General features: G+C 38.3%; 1 protein-coding gene across 2 annotated transcripts; it reads left to right on the top strand.

Annotated features, from left to right (window-relative positions):
* The first annotated feature begins 11591 nt into the window (after positions 1-11591).
* Positions 11592-15976, top strand: sync (syncoilin, intermediate filament protein). 2 transcript variants are annotated; one of them, XM_036566348.1, is made up of 5 exons: positions 11592-11724; positions 14000-14764; positions 15037-15459; positions 15576-15700; positions 15827-15976. In XM_036566348.1, the coding sequence occupies exons 2-5, from the start codon at positions 14018-14020 to the stop codon at positions 15882-15884; spliced, it is 1353 nt and encodes a 450-aa protein (XP_036422241.1). In that variant the 5' UTR covers positions 11592-11724; positions 14000-14017; the 3' UTR covers positions 15885-15976. The 2 variants fall into 2 exon arrangements, with proteins under 2 accessions (XP_036422241.1, XP_036422242.1); XM_036566349.1 differs by having other exon boundaries at positions 11626-11724; positions 14003-14764.
* The last annotated feature ends 352 nt before the right edge of the window (positions 15977-16328 follow it).

Raw genomic sequence — 16328 nt, 5'->3', positions numbered from 1 at the left:
CTCCATTTGCACTACACAAAGGACCGGAAAAGAAAAAAAAATGTTTGTGTTAGTTTTTCGTCCCCATGCCTGCAAATGTGGAGCTACACAAGTGAGTTTTGATGTCTGGAGTTCAGTCCTGTTGGCTGAACTCACATCTCTGGATGGTTTAATTATGGCCTGAACTAAGAGAGCCTGAACACACAGTTAGCTCTTTCAGGCAGCCTGGACCCCCATGAACAAGGATGTGCAATCTTCACCTGAAAGTGGGCATGAAGAGGGCAGAATCTTGAGGTCAGGTTTCTAGAAAGCGTCTTTGGGCATATTTGGTTATTTCATTAATGCTCACAAGGACGTTATTTTATTTTCCACTTCTTCTGTGTACGTTTTCCTTTTTAGATTTCTGCTCCGGAATGCTGGTGGCCTATACCTGCACTGAATCTGCCTTTTTGTCCATTTACATTGTGCGAATGGATAAAAAATTCGAAAAGCAAATCTTTCAAGTTTTTTTAAGTTATAGTAATACATGTTAAAGGGGTGTTCCAGTCTAAAACTAGAGTTTAATATATTACCTGTCATGTTATGCTGTATTCCATCGCATAGCTGTATCTCAGCCTCATTAGCTTGACAGTATTTACAATTTTACATTGTTTTCATGTTTTCGTTCATCAGTCTTCTTGTACTACAATACCCAGCATGAATTGTGCAAACATATCACACCAACCAGTGATGAAAACCAATCCCAACTGCTAATCTAGCCACTAAACCAAGATAAACATGTAAAGAAAATAGCATTTTTATTTTCATTTCGCACAAAATAGAATTTCAGCCAGACAAAAAGGGCCAAACTCAAGCAAAGTATTTTGATAGCCAGGTAGCTTTTAACTTGTTGTCCTCCTCCTCTGGTGAGTCATTTCTGTTGTTTGTTTAATCCATTTTCTCTATTGTGATGAGTGATTTAAAATTGCTACATTCATGCAGTTGTAATGAAATATTGGCTTCCTAGTTCTAACATTAGCTTCTCATCTGTCTTCGCTGTCCTTTGACAGATAGCAGAAATAAAATCAAATTACCCACCACCAACAATCCACCCTAAAACAGCTGCAGTTTTTCAAAAGTACCTCCCACCTACAGGATACATCATCAGAAGGGGGTTTTCTTAGTCTTTAACCTGGAAAATCTTAATTATATATTACATTTAGAATAAACTCACAGAATATTAAGGCATTGCTATATGATATAAGAAAGCTTGTTTACCACAGAGCAATGATTCAATTTTTCATTTTGGCCAGAGTGTATCGTTAAGTTGAGAGCATTTTTTGTTCTATTATAAAGTTACCATTCTGGACATACAAAGTTTTCTTACAACAAGCATGATCTGTAGATTGGAAAAGGTTTTTTGAAATTGGAAGACACAGTGGATTTGAGCTATTCACTGGCTTGATCTTACTTGAACTGTTATTCACTGTTTGAAGTGTTACACAAAACTGTTTAGCCAATGGAAAGCCTCAGTTCTTGGACAGATGAGAAAGGTGCAGGTATTTGGTGGATCTGGCAGTCCTAGTACTGCCAGGCAGAAGTAAAGTCTGCAGTGTGATGCTTTGTGATCTAGTCTTCTTTCTACTATTGTTCTGTGATTATGACATTACAGTAAATGGTAGGTTACAGTACAACTCAGACAACACTGTTCTTTACAGCTAGTTATTTCTCTCATGCCACATGCCTGACACAAAGTATTTTTAGGTTCAGAATTTTAGCACTAACAATTAAATGACATGTTAATTCATTGTATACACACAAAATGTCTAAATATACTCTTTTACTGTGATGCAGCAATGCACTCACTTGTTCCCACGTCTCTCAGAAACACAGCAGTTGAGAGTAATTCTATAACCATGACCTATGACAGGGTATGACAGGGCGAACTCCTGTGATTTTGTGGCAGTGTGGAGGAGTGGCGCACTGGTCAGTGAGTTTAAGTGTAAAGTCAAGAGCATGGAGAATCTCTCTGTGCTCTGAGGTCAGGGAGAGGCTTTTCCGTCAGGCTGAAGTGAGTTATGGCTTTGCATGGTAATTCTCAAACATGGGCCTAGTAATTACAGATCTACCTAACAGCCTCTTTTGTGGTGCAGAAGCAAAGCAGTCAAGAGTGACAACTCAAAGTGAAAGCTGGGAGGGTGTATTCCTGACTCTAAAAGGCCATTTATGTGCCCATTAAGCTGACAGCACAGACACTGTGCATTTTTATTTGTTCCCCTTAAGGCATCTGTAATCAAAGTAAACCACAAAAGCTATATGTTGCAGCATCTTTAAGTAAAAAGATATGTATGTGAGTGGATTTCAAGTACTCAGTCTGCTTTTTTGTAACCAAGAGTTAGTCCAGGATGGAGAACACTGCCAAGCTCTGAGGTTGTACTGTGTAAAGTCCAGGAACATTTAGCTGGGCAGTAAGTCAGACACTCATAAAACACTACATAACATTGGAATAGATTTAGAATAGATACAAATAAATATTAACATAATAAAGATAAATCAGAAAAGAAGAATACCGGATTGGTTTGTCTTCTCCTTGATGTAGCCCAATCTCTGCATGTGTTTGTTTTACATCTGAACTTGAAGGGCCCATACAAAGAAAAACTGTGAAACTTACATTTAAAAAAAATGAATTTCAAAACAACTTTAATGGAAAACATTACATTTATTTAAATCTTCTTAAATTTAAATGTTTCAGCCCTGAATACTTTCGAATGAGGCTCAATACAGGGCTGCAAATCAGAAGAGATCATTTACACATATTTTACATATTTTAAAGGCACAGTAACAAAAACGGCCAGTTTAATTCTAAGAGGAATTATGACTGTATGTGGTACATAAAGCACAAAGTGAAGCAAAAAAGTTAACTTCAGAAAAAAAATGGATAATATTATGTCAACTATAAATGGTAATTACAAAGGTTTGGAAGACATAAAATGAATTTTATTAATGCTTATTTGATTTGTATTAAGCAGTTTTGTCCCAAGAAAGTAATCAGATCCATAAAATAAACAGGTACACAGCTTTCAATATAATATTCTCTGGTGGCCTAAGACTCCTGCACAGTATCTCTCTGTGAATGGCTGTGGAACAGGGGACTGTAATGAAACGGTGCGTGTTGTGGCTCCAGTAGGGTGTGGCTCTGTTGTTTTGGATGTCTGATGGTTCGCTGGGGGATAGGATGGGTTTTCCATGTGCTCCATAGCAGAGCTGAGCAGCACCGCTCACAGTGAAGTCATGACCCTCTGGCAAGCAATACTGAAGGCATGTCCCTAGAAGAGATACACTGCAGCTGAAAGGGAGGGAAAACACAGACACCCATTTGATGTCAGTATCTCTTGAACAAGGCCTAATATTCAATCATTAAAGGGTAATTCCAACAAAAAAAACGGTATATGTGACATTTTTTGTAGAAATCATATAAGCATAGTATGGCAATGTTTAAAGCCCTGTATTTAAAAATAAAAGATTCACAAAAAAGTGAATAAAGCATCATTTGCCTTTTTAATTCTCTAGAGTGGAGTCTTTCACATCTAAACAGTTTAAATGACTTTGTTTACTTACTTACGCTCAATGATTTAATCACGCAGATATTTTGAAAAAATTCCTCTTTCAGACTTATTATCCACTATCTACTGTGCATTATTTAGTAACTACTACAAAGCTACTAGACACTGCTGGACAGCTATTCTGCTGATTATTTTGACCCAAAAGTTTGCCAACACACTATTTTCTCTTTTCTGGTGCCCTGTGGTAACAGAGAACCAGAGAGAGAAAGAGATAGAGAGGATACTTGCTTGCATAATGACATAATTCAGTGTCACAAATCTAGTATATGCACCTCATGAACATGTAAGCAGTTTACTCCATTTTAGTCTGCTATATAAACAGTCTGTCGTTTTATAGCTGTGCATCTTCATCTTTAACTATTACTGCACACAGTTGTCCCAAGCTTTGTTTATTGTAAATTATTCTTTTGAAGACTAAAATAAAAATGAGTTTTCATTGCATTTATTAAATTCAATATCAGTTAGATATGGCTTTGAAAGCACAAGGCCTTAGTGATATCTGCACATTGCACATCTCTCTCCAGGTCCTTTAAACTCATAGGTGGCAGAGATGCTACAAATGGCTACTTTTTATTAGACTGCAGAGAGTTGGTCAGTTGGAATGCCTGAAGACCAGTCCCATGTCTGGTCAAATGAAACAAATGAAGCTAGTAGACGAGACCAAAGGATGTTGAGATGTTTATTAAGTGATTCTAGAATCATCCCATTTACTCATATTCAAATCGACATATCCCTGCTCCGCCCACAAAAAGTCCATAGCAAATGTGGCAAAGAACGTTGATAAAAATCATATGCAACCTAATTGAATATTGTAACACACTTTGCTTAGAGTCACTACATAACGTTGAGTGTTCAGGTTAAGATGCTATGCTGCTAGATTTCTTCTATTTTTGCTAATTTGTCACATTTAAATGTTTCAGATCATCCAACTAATTTTAATATAAGATAAAGACAACATGGGTAAACACAAAATGCAGCTTTTAAATGATCATTCCACTTATTGAAGATGTAACCTATTTAAAACCTATAGCACCCATGTGGAAAAGTTATTGCCCCCCTAAACCTAATAACTGGTTGTGCCACCCTTGGCAGTAACAACTGCAATCAAACATTTTCAATAAATTTAGATGAGTCTACATCACTGTGGAGGAATTCTGTCAGAATTCTTGTCTGCAGAATTGTTTTCATTCGGCTGCATTAAGGCAGCTTAGCATTCGTTCTCCTTCAGGATTTTCTGATAGAGAGCAGAATTCATGGTTCAATCACTTCAAGTCATCCAGGTCCTGCAAAAGCAAAGCAGCCCCTCACCATCACACTACCTCCACCATGTTTGACTGCTGGTATGAGGTTCTTATGGTGGAATTTGGTGTTAGTTTTACACCAGATGTAACAGACCATGTCTTCCAAAAAGTCCCACCTTTGACTCATCAGTCCGCAGAATATTATCCCAAAAGTCTTGGGGGTCCTCTAGATGTTTTTGGAATACATGCCTTTGTGTTCTTTTTGATCAGCAGTGGTTTGTGCATTGCAACTCACCCATGGATGCCATTTTTGCCCAGTGTCCTTCTTATTGTGGAATTTTGTAAAATGACCTTGACTGAAGCAAGTGAGGCCTGCAGCTGGTCTGGGTTCTTTTGTGACCTCTTTTGTGAAGTTCTCCCCATATGTGGCTAGTGAAATTGAGTGCAACAGTCAGCTGAATTTGGTTAAATGGTTGATTTAGTAGCTAAGGGGTAATTGCTTTTTTTCACATAGGACCAAGTAGGGCTGAACAGCAAGGAAGTAGTTTGATTTTCTGAAGCATTGAAGTGTGACAAACAAAAATGCAAAAACAGATGAAAACACTTTTTCACTGCACTGGAGTTATTTGATACTCATAATATGTAGCTAACAAATTACACAACTATTAAAATATCAATAATAGACACTGTCAAGATTATACGTAACAAATATGGTAGCTTTATCTGTTTTATGATATGTGTTAATTACAATATATTATTGATTTTTCTTGAATGTGTAGAGCCTCTCCACAATATTCCACTTCTTTGCCTTAAAAAGTCTTGGGTTGCTTTCTCAGGATGCCTGATTGATGATTGTCTCATCTGTTCATAACATAACAGGCTTTTTAGATGTTGTTTTGGCAAAATCTAGTCTATTTGTCCTGTTTTTGACGCTTAGCAATATGCTGTGGCAAACAGAGTCACTTAATTAACGTTCAAACGTTTATAGTCTTGAAAAAAATTCTTGAAGGTGGTCTGTAATGCGTCATGGAACAAAACCTTTCAACTGTTGTTCTTAACATTTTATGCCTTTCTGTGACATAACCAGCTAAGAGTAAACTTGTACAGCAAGTACCCACACCCCTTATTCACCAGTCTTTTACCCCCACCCTCTCAACACAATGCGCTTTAATGAGATGCAATTTGTTTGTTTTTCTGTTATTGTTGTCAGGGACAGGAAAAAAATTGAACAAAACATAAATAAAGTTTGATTCGGTTCATAGACGTGCATGCCACTTACTGAGCTTGGCTGAATTGATTCAGTGTTTCTTTGTTCAGGTCACATCCCACACAAAATATCTTCACAGAATCATGTTGAAGTATGTATGGCAGGCAGTTATGATGCTTATCGTCTGCCTGAAAGGCTTCTTTATCACTGCCATCATCACTTTTCATGTGTTTCATGCATCAGGTCACATTGTTTCAGAGAATGTCACAAGGTGTGGGTTTTTAGACAACCTTTTCCAGTGCACAGACAGAAATGTGTTAAATAATTCTGAAAGAAATCAGTAAGACAGTCAGTCTTCACCATGAAACATTTGCTTAGCAGATAAATTATCATCACAGAGTACCACTCTAAGGGGTTTGTTTAGACAAGGATTTGCTGATCTCCAAACATCACTGAAACAGGAGATGGAAGACCGAAAATAGATGGCATGTAAACATTCTAATAGAATTATGTAATGTAAACTTGGCAGTAAACTCAGTCAAAATCAGTTTAATACTGAAGAACTTGTTTCAGGTGATTAAAAGAGCCCATATCATAGAAGACTAAGTTTTCCTCACTTTCTTAAATGATAGAGCTGATAAACATAAAGTTTCAAAACATACCATTCACTTTTCAGTGCATACAGGCCATATGTGGGAACTACGCTACTAAAACAGCCTGTTTTTCTTCATTGTTTTTGTGATGTCATCACATTTACATATATCCATCCATTCAGCCTGTTGCAGTTTAGCCCTGTGCTGAAGTTCTAAAGAATATTTCAACCTGGACTGCTTTTTGAATGCAATACAATGCAGCCAGTCAAACACAGCTCATTTGCATATAGCAGTCTTAAAGAACCTTTGAACCTTTGGATTTTAATATGAATACATGCTAAATGGATATTTATCTGATACCTTCTGCATTTATTTAATTAGATGCTTGTTAATGTGTGGGTGATATTAATAAAAGGTCTGAGCTATTTTCCATAAAGAAAAGGTTTAAAGGGGAATTCTGATGATTTTTAAATGTTTAGCATAATTCAGTCATTGAAGTGTAAACAGTATCATTCAGAGAGGTTTGATGTGAAATTAGATTGTAAATCTGAAAACTAAGTCTTCTATTCTGCACTAAAATGCCTGGCATATATCTCTTTGCATATACTTAAAATATGTACTATCATAAAACAGCATTGTATATGTGTTTCATGTAAAAACTTTCTTTGATGTAGTTTTTAGAGAAGCATTAAAACATTAAATGCTTCAGACATCTGGTTCCTATCACTACCACTGTTCCAACTTCCAAATTCCAACTCACTAAGTTTCTCTAGAATGGCACATTTCACATCACGCCACTCAGAGTTTGTTTACCACTGTATTATGCAGAAATTTTGCAAAATTGATGGATTTCCCCTTCAAATAAAGCAAGATCAAAACACCTTGTTCCTAAATCTATACCACATTACATTCAGCACATTTGCAAAGCATAAGCTTCTCCCATACTATGTGAGAAAGTGCTTGTGGACTGCTCAGGCCTTCTGTCTGCGTACCTTGGTAACCTGTATGTTATCATGTTTTATGTGTTCATTATGTGCACTTCAGGACTTCACTTTATATTCTCATGGGAGAATGTAGGAGAGACTGTGTGTTATTACAAAAATCGAAACATTCATTTTAACAAAAGATAATCTCGCTATGATCTGCTGTGATGAATGTGACGTTCTCATTATGAAACACATGGCTTGGATCACTGAGAGCGCTGAGCTCATTCTGCACTTCAAAGACGCAGGTGGCAACTTTCTCTTCACAATGATGGAAATGTAACTTCAGACACAAATCAACCGTTGCAAGAAAAGTACATGCGGTTCTGTACATAAACTTTACAGAGTGAATTCTGCTATGATGAGCTAAATCTTTCATCAGCTTAGCCACAGTGGATATTACTGTGTTAAATCAGCTACAGCGTCACTCAGCGCAGGCTTATTATTATACAGTTACAGTGGCTCTGCATTCCACAGGGCTTTTCATTACTGTGTCTGTCTCAGGGAGAGAGCAGCGGACTCACACAGACTGACCTTAATGTAAAGAGAGAAAAACACAAAAGCTACACAGCTTCTGCTCTCATACATCTCTGCATCTTTGAACGTACTGGGTAGTAGTGAGGCAGTGAGGAGGGTCCGAGACCACCAAGAGATCTGCTATGCAAAGGAGGGGGCACGCTTTTCAAACAAGGCTACATTCTTACAGAGAATGGAACCGTCCTTATGTCTGAATCTCCATGGAGACGGAAAGCAGAGAGGGGAGGACTGAGATTTGTAGTGACTTTTGGGTGGAATGTGCATAGGAAAATAGGAAAGCAAAATACAGTTGGATATTACTACTGCTGTTATTATTATTATTATTATTATTATTATTGTTGTTGTTGTTGTTGTAAATACTTTTTTACTTATAAATGAACCTATGTGTGTGGTTGAATTTGATTATGGATGTCCATGTGACTGCAAAAGTGTGATATTTCTGTTGTCAACTATGTTACAAAATACAAATTCTTTATTTTAATAATAATAATAATAATGTTAATAATAATAAGAATAATAATTTGTATTATTATTTTTTTATATTAGTATTATATGTATTTGTTTTATATTTAACATTATTTTTATTTACATTTATTATTATTCTCACTAATTTTCTTCTCTATTCTTCTTCTTCTTCTTCTTCTTCTTATTATTATTATTATTATTAATTTCTTTATAAAAGCAATGAATTTCATTTTTATATTTTATGTATTTATTTGTTTTTTAATTATTTATTTGGGGTTTTTTTTATTACTATTGTATTTGCATTTTATTTTATGAACAGTTGCTTATATTATCCCCGCGACCCTGAAGGATAAGCGGTTTAGAACGTGTGTGTGCTTATATTATTATTATTTTTTAATTTTTTTACTAATTGTTTTATTTTTATATTTAGCATTATATTATTTATATTTATTATTTTTTCTCACTAGTTTTCTTCTTCTTTATTATTATTATTATTATTATTATTATTATTATTATTATTATTATTATTGCATATTCATAGTTTTCTGAGGCAGTGTTCAGAAAATAGAAGCTAAGCAGCACCCCCTTGTGGTCATGATGCAGAAGCACAGCTGGGAACAAAGAAGTAAAATTAGGTTACAGGAAAGCCCCTGGAAGTCAGTGAGAGCAGTCTTTTCCATTTGCTCATGTACACCTGTTCACTGCTCTCAGCGCAGCTTTTTGCAAAACTTCATACAAGACAGAAGTTGGTTTGAAGTGTTTTTGAGTTTGATGTAAAACATTGCTTTTGTTCAACTAATGTAAAGTTTGCTTTGCATTGTTTCATTCAAAGCATTTATCTGAGTTGAATAAAACTACATTGCTTGTTACTACATGAAGTACTTTTTGAGGTGGAACTGACAAACCATTTTAACAGTGCAGCTCATAGTTTGGAGCTTGGCCCCTGAGAGAATGCATCAGTATGGCTTTGCTATACATGCATGTAAAGGTAACTGGGGCTGCGTTTTGATCTTAGGAATACAGTCATATACTATAAACCATTTCAGGCAGATTTACTGCGACCTGTACTAAAAGGCTCCTGCACAAAATTGTTTCCTGATGGGATCAGGACAGACTCAAGATGTTCTACCTCTGGTCTCCTTACCCTCGGTACTCATGCTGCATCAATCTACACAAGATGACGATGAGAGCTCCCTCTAGTACATCACACGCCGTGCTGGTATTCACACAGTCTGATTCATTTCTCTGCTCAGCTTTGACGAAGAGCAGACCAAGAAGAGTCTTTATACAATGACAAGGAGATCCTTTCCTACATAAATACTGGTGTAACTGATTTAACTGACTTATTAACCGTCTTAACTGCCTTATAAATGAACTTCACTGACAAAAAAAGAAAAGAAAAGAGAACTATTTGTGATACTGCAGTTTAATCAGGATATAGCAGTATGTCTCTTTGTGCAAAGTTTCCCTTCGGCCTTACATTTTCAGTGCTGGCCAGGAGCTTTCTTCTTTCATATTGTACGTGTTGTTAACATACACTCACATATTGAACATCAGGTTGGCTGGTATATGCAATCTATCAAGTATAAAGTAGGCCCAATCCCATCTCACCCCTTGATCCTACCACTTTGCCCTTTCCCCTCCATTTTGAGAATTCATGCCTATAAGGGTAGGGTGTCCCGATTTTTGTTGAGATAGAGGGGTAGGGCGAAGTGTTAGGGCTACATGGCCCTCCAAATGAAGGTTTTCCAGAGGCACACTCCAAACAGAGTGTTATGAGAAAAAGAAGACCCGGCAAAATGGCTGCATAAGCGACCAAAGAAACTCACAAATGTGAATATTTTTTCCGTTAAAATCACAATAATCGAATGATCTTAGTTTAATGTCGTTTCAGTGTATTATGGACCTTTTCTTCTTAACAAGAACAAAAAATCACCAGTAGTATGCTGATGTCTCGGTAGCTAGCTAGCTAAATTTCCCGTTCCACCTTAAATGGTGCAGCAGTTACATTCTGACACCTAAGGCATCAGAACTGCTGCGCCATTTAAAGTGGAACAGGAAAATTCGAACAAGAAGCTGTGAATATCTGACTTCAGCTTCATGTTGTACCCCCCTCATGTTGTATGATTCCCTATATTTAACTAAAGATCAGCAGCAGGGTTGCTGAACTTTACCCTCCTCTGCTTTCACTGCAGACTGGCAGGATTGCCTACAGAACACCGTGAGTAGCCTGTGAATGAAGTAATGTTCTTTTTATTTGAGGGTCCCATTTCGAAGAGGAAGATTTCAACCACTACTCTTTGTAACTCAATTCCAGTGGGCAAGGTGACACTAGAAAACAAGGAGTAGGGATAAAAATAAGAGATGGGATTGGGCCTTAATCAGAGACATACAGAGCCAGAATCTTCTGATCCTCAAAGTCTTCCTACAGGCCATGTAAAGTTCAATGCCTATTTACAGCATGCGTGGAAGTGTGTGGTGGGAATTCAACACCGTTGCTCCCACTACAAAACACACACTGTATGATGTTCTACTTTGTCTTCATGGCTCCTCAGGCCTTTGATTAGCTCTTTGCCCTCATTAGATTTCAGTCTCCCTTACACTTGATGATGCCCAGGCTTTCAGGCCATGCCAGAATATAGGTCAGTGTTGTTTGGAATAGTTCAGAAATGAAGTCAAAGTTGTACAGCTTCTCTCCCTCCTTGGCTCCCATTGGCCAGAATGCAATGTCACTCTCTTTTAACTGTCCTCACTTGAATCCTATTTGGTAGTTCTGCATTGCCATGCATATCAGACCCCTACAGTGTGTTCGCCTATTGGATATTGATCATGCTAGTTTGCATAAAATATTCTGTCAGGAGCCTCATTGGTCAGGTTATCACCCAGTGGGCGTCTCTGTACATGATTAGCTTAAGTTAGGGTCTATGTTTAGCTGGCTCATATTTCCTCCCTCCTACTGTTTATTAATAAAGGTAAACAGATTCTGAGTTGCCCTGGTGACTCAGGGCAGTCTGCTGGAGCTGGAAGACAGAAACCAGACAGGCTCCGTCTCTCCCTCTCTTCTCACACTGCTTGGATATAGTGAAGTCTAAAAAGGGAAGAAACATTATGAGTTCAGTGAGTATTTGGCTTTTTTTATTTAACTTTAGTACAAAGATATACTGAAGTATGAATGTATATCACTACAGTACATGAAGTATATACAGTATGTGTAGCACTGTAATATTGTGATGGTGGTCTTCCATGGTTGTTTTAAGAATCTCTGAAAAGGAAAGTTCAAGCAGAAGCTAGTACAACATATATTATTCATACTAAAGCACTTTTTATTCAGATGCTGACGTGCTGTAGACAAAGATAAGAAAGACAATGGAAGTGTACATTTCAGACGCCCAGTAAAATACAGTGTAAGCACGAGCAGCTGTTCGTAAGCACGAGCAGAGTTTGTGAGAGTGTGCCAGTGTTGGAATGTGCCCTGCCTGTGCCCATGGCTAGCAGCTGCTCTCTCTGAAGTCCCCCCTGAGCCTGTCGTTATAACTACTGACCCTATTTATCAGGGACATGGAGCCTCAGACCATTTAAGGTATCAGAGCCAGTAATATCACATTTTCCCCTAAGGGTTCAAACGAAAAGAGCACTGCACTGCTGATCTACACCCTATAGCTGGGAATCAGGTTCGTCCCAATGTGCTGTGAGTGGTGATGGGTCATTGGTCCCACAGCAGAACAATGGCAAGGTCTTTTTGTAGGCTCTTGTTGTTGTGGTAAGTAGCAGTATGGCAGCTATCCACTGCACTTACCTTGATGTAGTAGTACTCTAAAGCACTACATGGGCAGCAGTTACAAACTATGTTTTGGAAACCTTTACACAAGGCTTATATCTGCTATCCTTCACCTCTCCAAACTCTACAGTAAAATAGGGGACCTACTAACCCCATTTACCCCTTCTATACCCTTCTTAGTTAGTTCAATTAGTTCATTCAGCTATTTTAAGGTACACGTGGTACTGACACAGGTGTTAAAATCCGCAAACTCAGACATAGAATCTCCATAGAAAAGCACTGCCAGTAGAGTGAGGCACTCTAGAAATCACCATGCCCACTGCCAAGCATCAACTAGTGGGGTGTAAAGCTCCCTGGCACTGGACTCTGGAGCAGTGGAATTACATTCTGTGGAGTAATGAAGCACCAACTTTATAAGTGCCATTTGCAAGCCAGATCTAATCAACTAACATCGGTACCTGACCTCAGTAATGCTCTTGTGGGTGAATTCAGTCAAATCCTCACAGCAATGTTCCAACGTCTAGAGTAGCCTACTGGAAAGTTACCCTCACCATTAGTGAAAATGCTTATACTTTGCATTCCTTTCTCATTTAATACAGTAGCTTTTCATTACAAATTCTATTATCAGCATAACACAAAGTGAAAAGTGGAATCTTTGAATATTTACCTGAATGTTATACCTGAGCTGTACATGGACTCCACAAGTTTGTGCAAAAGCTTCTGATGAGTAGATCAAATCCACCTGAGAATCATCTGAATGTGTGCTTTAGTGAAAGGGATGAGACAAAAAATCTGACCTTTTGGTCCAAGAGTTTTAATATGGTCAATGTCAAATTGTTTGCTTAGAAATAGTGCTGAATCGCAAATATTTCTTTTTCATTTACTTGTTATAACTTTTTATTTGTTTTATAGTTTTTGAAATAAAAAAAAGTATTTGTACACTATATTTAATATTAAAATCTTTTTCTACTTTGAAGTTGCATTTTTGAAGCATTTTAGTAACACAATATAGTGCAATGTTATGCTAAAAAAAAAGCCAATCTGATTTCTACCTTCCTTTCTTTATTTGTATAATTTTTTGTCTTTTTGACAATTGGCCTCCACAAACATGCCACTTTGGCCGCCACAACAAAAACGTTGAGCACCCCTGATCTAGTGTAAATCCTTCCTAGAAGACGGGATGGGAAGGGGGACACAATTCATATTAATACCCTTGGTTTTGGAAGAAATTGGACAGTGCAGCTAGGATCTCTTCATTTAAAAATGTATTTGTAGTTCTGTGGTTTATTCGATATATTAGCAGTCCATCAGTTAGTTGGTCATTAGGCTTGAGCAGCTGCTGCTCAATGACTTGCATGCCCTTGAGACACCCTGGAGAGTCCCTCCACTTACCTTCACCATGTACTACACACTGCACAAGAATCTCACACCCACAATGCACTGCACATACAGACAAACAGTAAGGCTGTTTAACAGGGCCTCTTTCATCACTGAAGCATCAAGCAAATGGTTCAATGGCACAAAGTACCTCACTGAGTTCACTAAATTTATAGCTGAATTAATGATATAGAATAGAAAATTATATTCTACCCTTTTTGCAATTGATATTCACAGCAGGTTGATTGACAGAACATGGAAGACGAAGATACCAAATTTGACCAAGCCTATGGGCCTCTCTCAGAGCCTGAGGGAAAGCTTGACCCCTTGTTCATTGAGGAAGAAGATGAAGACTACTTTGAAGACTGCTTGGAGGAGCTCGAGGCCGCCTTTGCTCTTCCCGAGGAATCCTTAGCCTATTCACAAAAATGTCGGGAAGCACTGCAAGCTGAATTTAATGGACTTATGAGGCAGATGTTGGCACAGCTAGATGACTTTGATGCCACCCATGAGACCAAGTCTACTCCATCAGCTTTCTTTGCAGGAAGTGAGCATATGTTAATAAGAAATGGCTTTGAAGACGCTAACAGGTATGAAGACTTTGTTTCAGAGACAGAACTATCCATGGCAATAGATGAGCCTGAAGGCTGCAGTATTGAAGCAGCGCCAAAGCTGTCTGCTGCTACCATGAAGATAAAGGAACTTGGGACATCATTTGAAAGTTGCATTGAAGAGGTCACTCAGTTTGAGCGCAGGAAGGAAGAGCTGGTGCAAGAACTTCTGGAGCTGGAGAAGCCCATGGCGCAGGAAGTGGAGGCTTTGAGGGCTGAGCTAAGGGATGCCAAAAGCCTCCTCTCCAAGGCCAGAATGGAAAGACAGGGTTTGCAAGAGGAGATACGGGTGGTCAAGAGACGCTTGTTTTTCGCTGCTAGGGACTGTGCACAGAGTCAGGTGGCCTTGGCAACCCAGCAGAAAGGAGTGGAGCAGTTCAACCAAGCACAGGTACTGTGAAGTATAAACATTACCTATACTGTTCAAATAAAGATGCAAGAGAGTGTTCTTTTGTTGAAAGAACCTCCACATAATGCAATGGTTCTATATGAATTAAATGATTTTCTAAGAACCATATCTCCAAGCCAGGAACCACTAAGGAACCTTTTGCTGTGCAGAATGAATTCCATCAATAGTACCATTATCTATTGCTTTGCCACAAAAACATTTAGGGCACTATAGTTTTTTTCAGCAATGTCCTCTCTAATGATTCTTCAACCTAGGAAGAAATGAAGGCCCATGTTGAGAAGCTGACTGAAGAGATTGCCCAGCTTCATTCTAGACACCAGGACCAGCTACAAGCCCTGCAAAATCAGAAGGACAACATTACCCAGGAGTCCAGCAAGGACAAGACACGCTCCTACATTTCCCAAGGCCGACGGGCCTCCGTCGACCTACAGCAGTACCTCCAAGACGGAATCAAAGTGCTAGAAGAGTGGTATGAGCCCCGGCTGGTGGCATTATTGAAGAGACGAGAAGGTAGTGCTGATGCTTTAAGCAAATCCAAGGAGCAGAGCCAGGAGCTAAAGGGCCAGCTTGGACCCCTGAAAGACGAAGTGCAGAGGCTGGGGCTCGAGAGGGCCCGACTGGAGGAGCGCATTCGTCTGATGGAGAGGCAGAGGAAAGAAAATGTGGAGCAATACCGGGTATGTATTTTGAAAAGTGCTTATTGGTAGGTAATGACACAACTACAGTTGACTGCATTCGGAATAGCTTTGCATAGTAACTGTTAACTAGATATACTGAATGCATTTGCTTCTAGGAGACCATAGATCTCCTAGAGGTGAACAGCCGAGAACTAAAGACTGAGCTGCTGATTCAGATAAACAAGATCAAAGAGATGGAGAAATTAAAGAACAGCCTGGTCAAGCAGCTATACTTCTATAGGCAAGTGTTACCAACCATATAAAATACTTTTTTTGTATTTAAAGCATTGCATTATTTGCATTAAAAGCATTTATGAAATTTCTTCATGTCATATACTGACAATTACTTCTACATTCTGTTTTATAGAGAAAGGACAGAAGGACATCACCCACAGGAGATCGAAATGATGGAAGAGAAAACCTGACCAGTGAATCTGAATTTGGCAGCATTTTGCACTGTTTAGTGATATACAAAGTCACTTTTTATTTGAATGTTATTTTTGTAGTATGTAGTATAATCACAGCTGTTTTATTCTTTAATGTAAATAGTCTGTCATTAAGCAATCACAAAAAACTAGTCGTGCATGTGGGTGCACTCTACACACAAATATTCAAATAGAGGCAGTAGGCAGCATGAAATAAACCAGCACTCAACCTCTCTGAATGTCACATCACCAAGGTATGTGTGACAGAGACTGCCCAGATTTTTATCTGCCCACTTATACTGCTCAGAACACTCTAGATGTACCTGCAGTGCTGACAGGGAAGTGAGTCAGAGTGGAGGAAACAAAGCTTTTTATATACAATAGTCTGAGTGCTAGCGATTTGTCTTTAGACCCAAGAGGTAAGACAAGAGAGATGGGAGAAAA

This window comes from Colossoma macropomum, unplaced genomic scaffold (assembly GCF_904425465.1).
Source record: "Colossoma macropomum unplaced genomic scaffold, Colossoma_macropomum, whole genome shotgun sequence".
Lineage (NCBI taxonomy): Eukaryota > Metazoa > Chordata > Actinopteri > Characiformes > Serrasalmidae > Colossoma > Colossoma macropomum.
The sequence above is the reverse complement of the archived record's forward strand: the minus strand, read 5'-3'. Positions and strand labels throughout refer to the sequence as shown.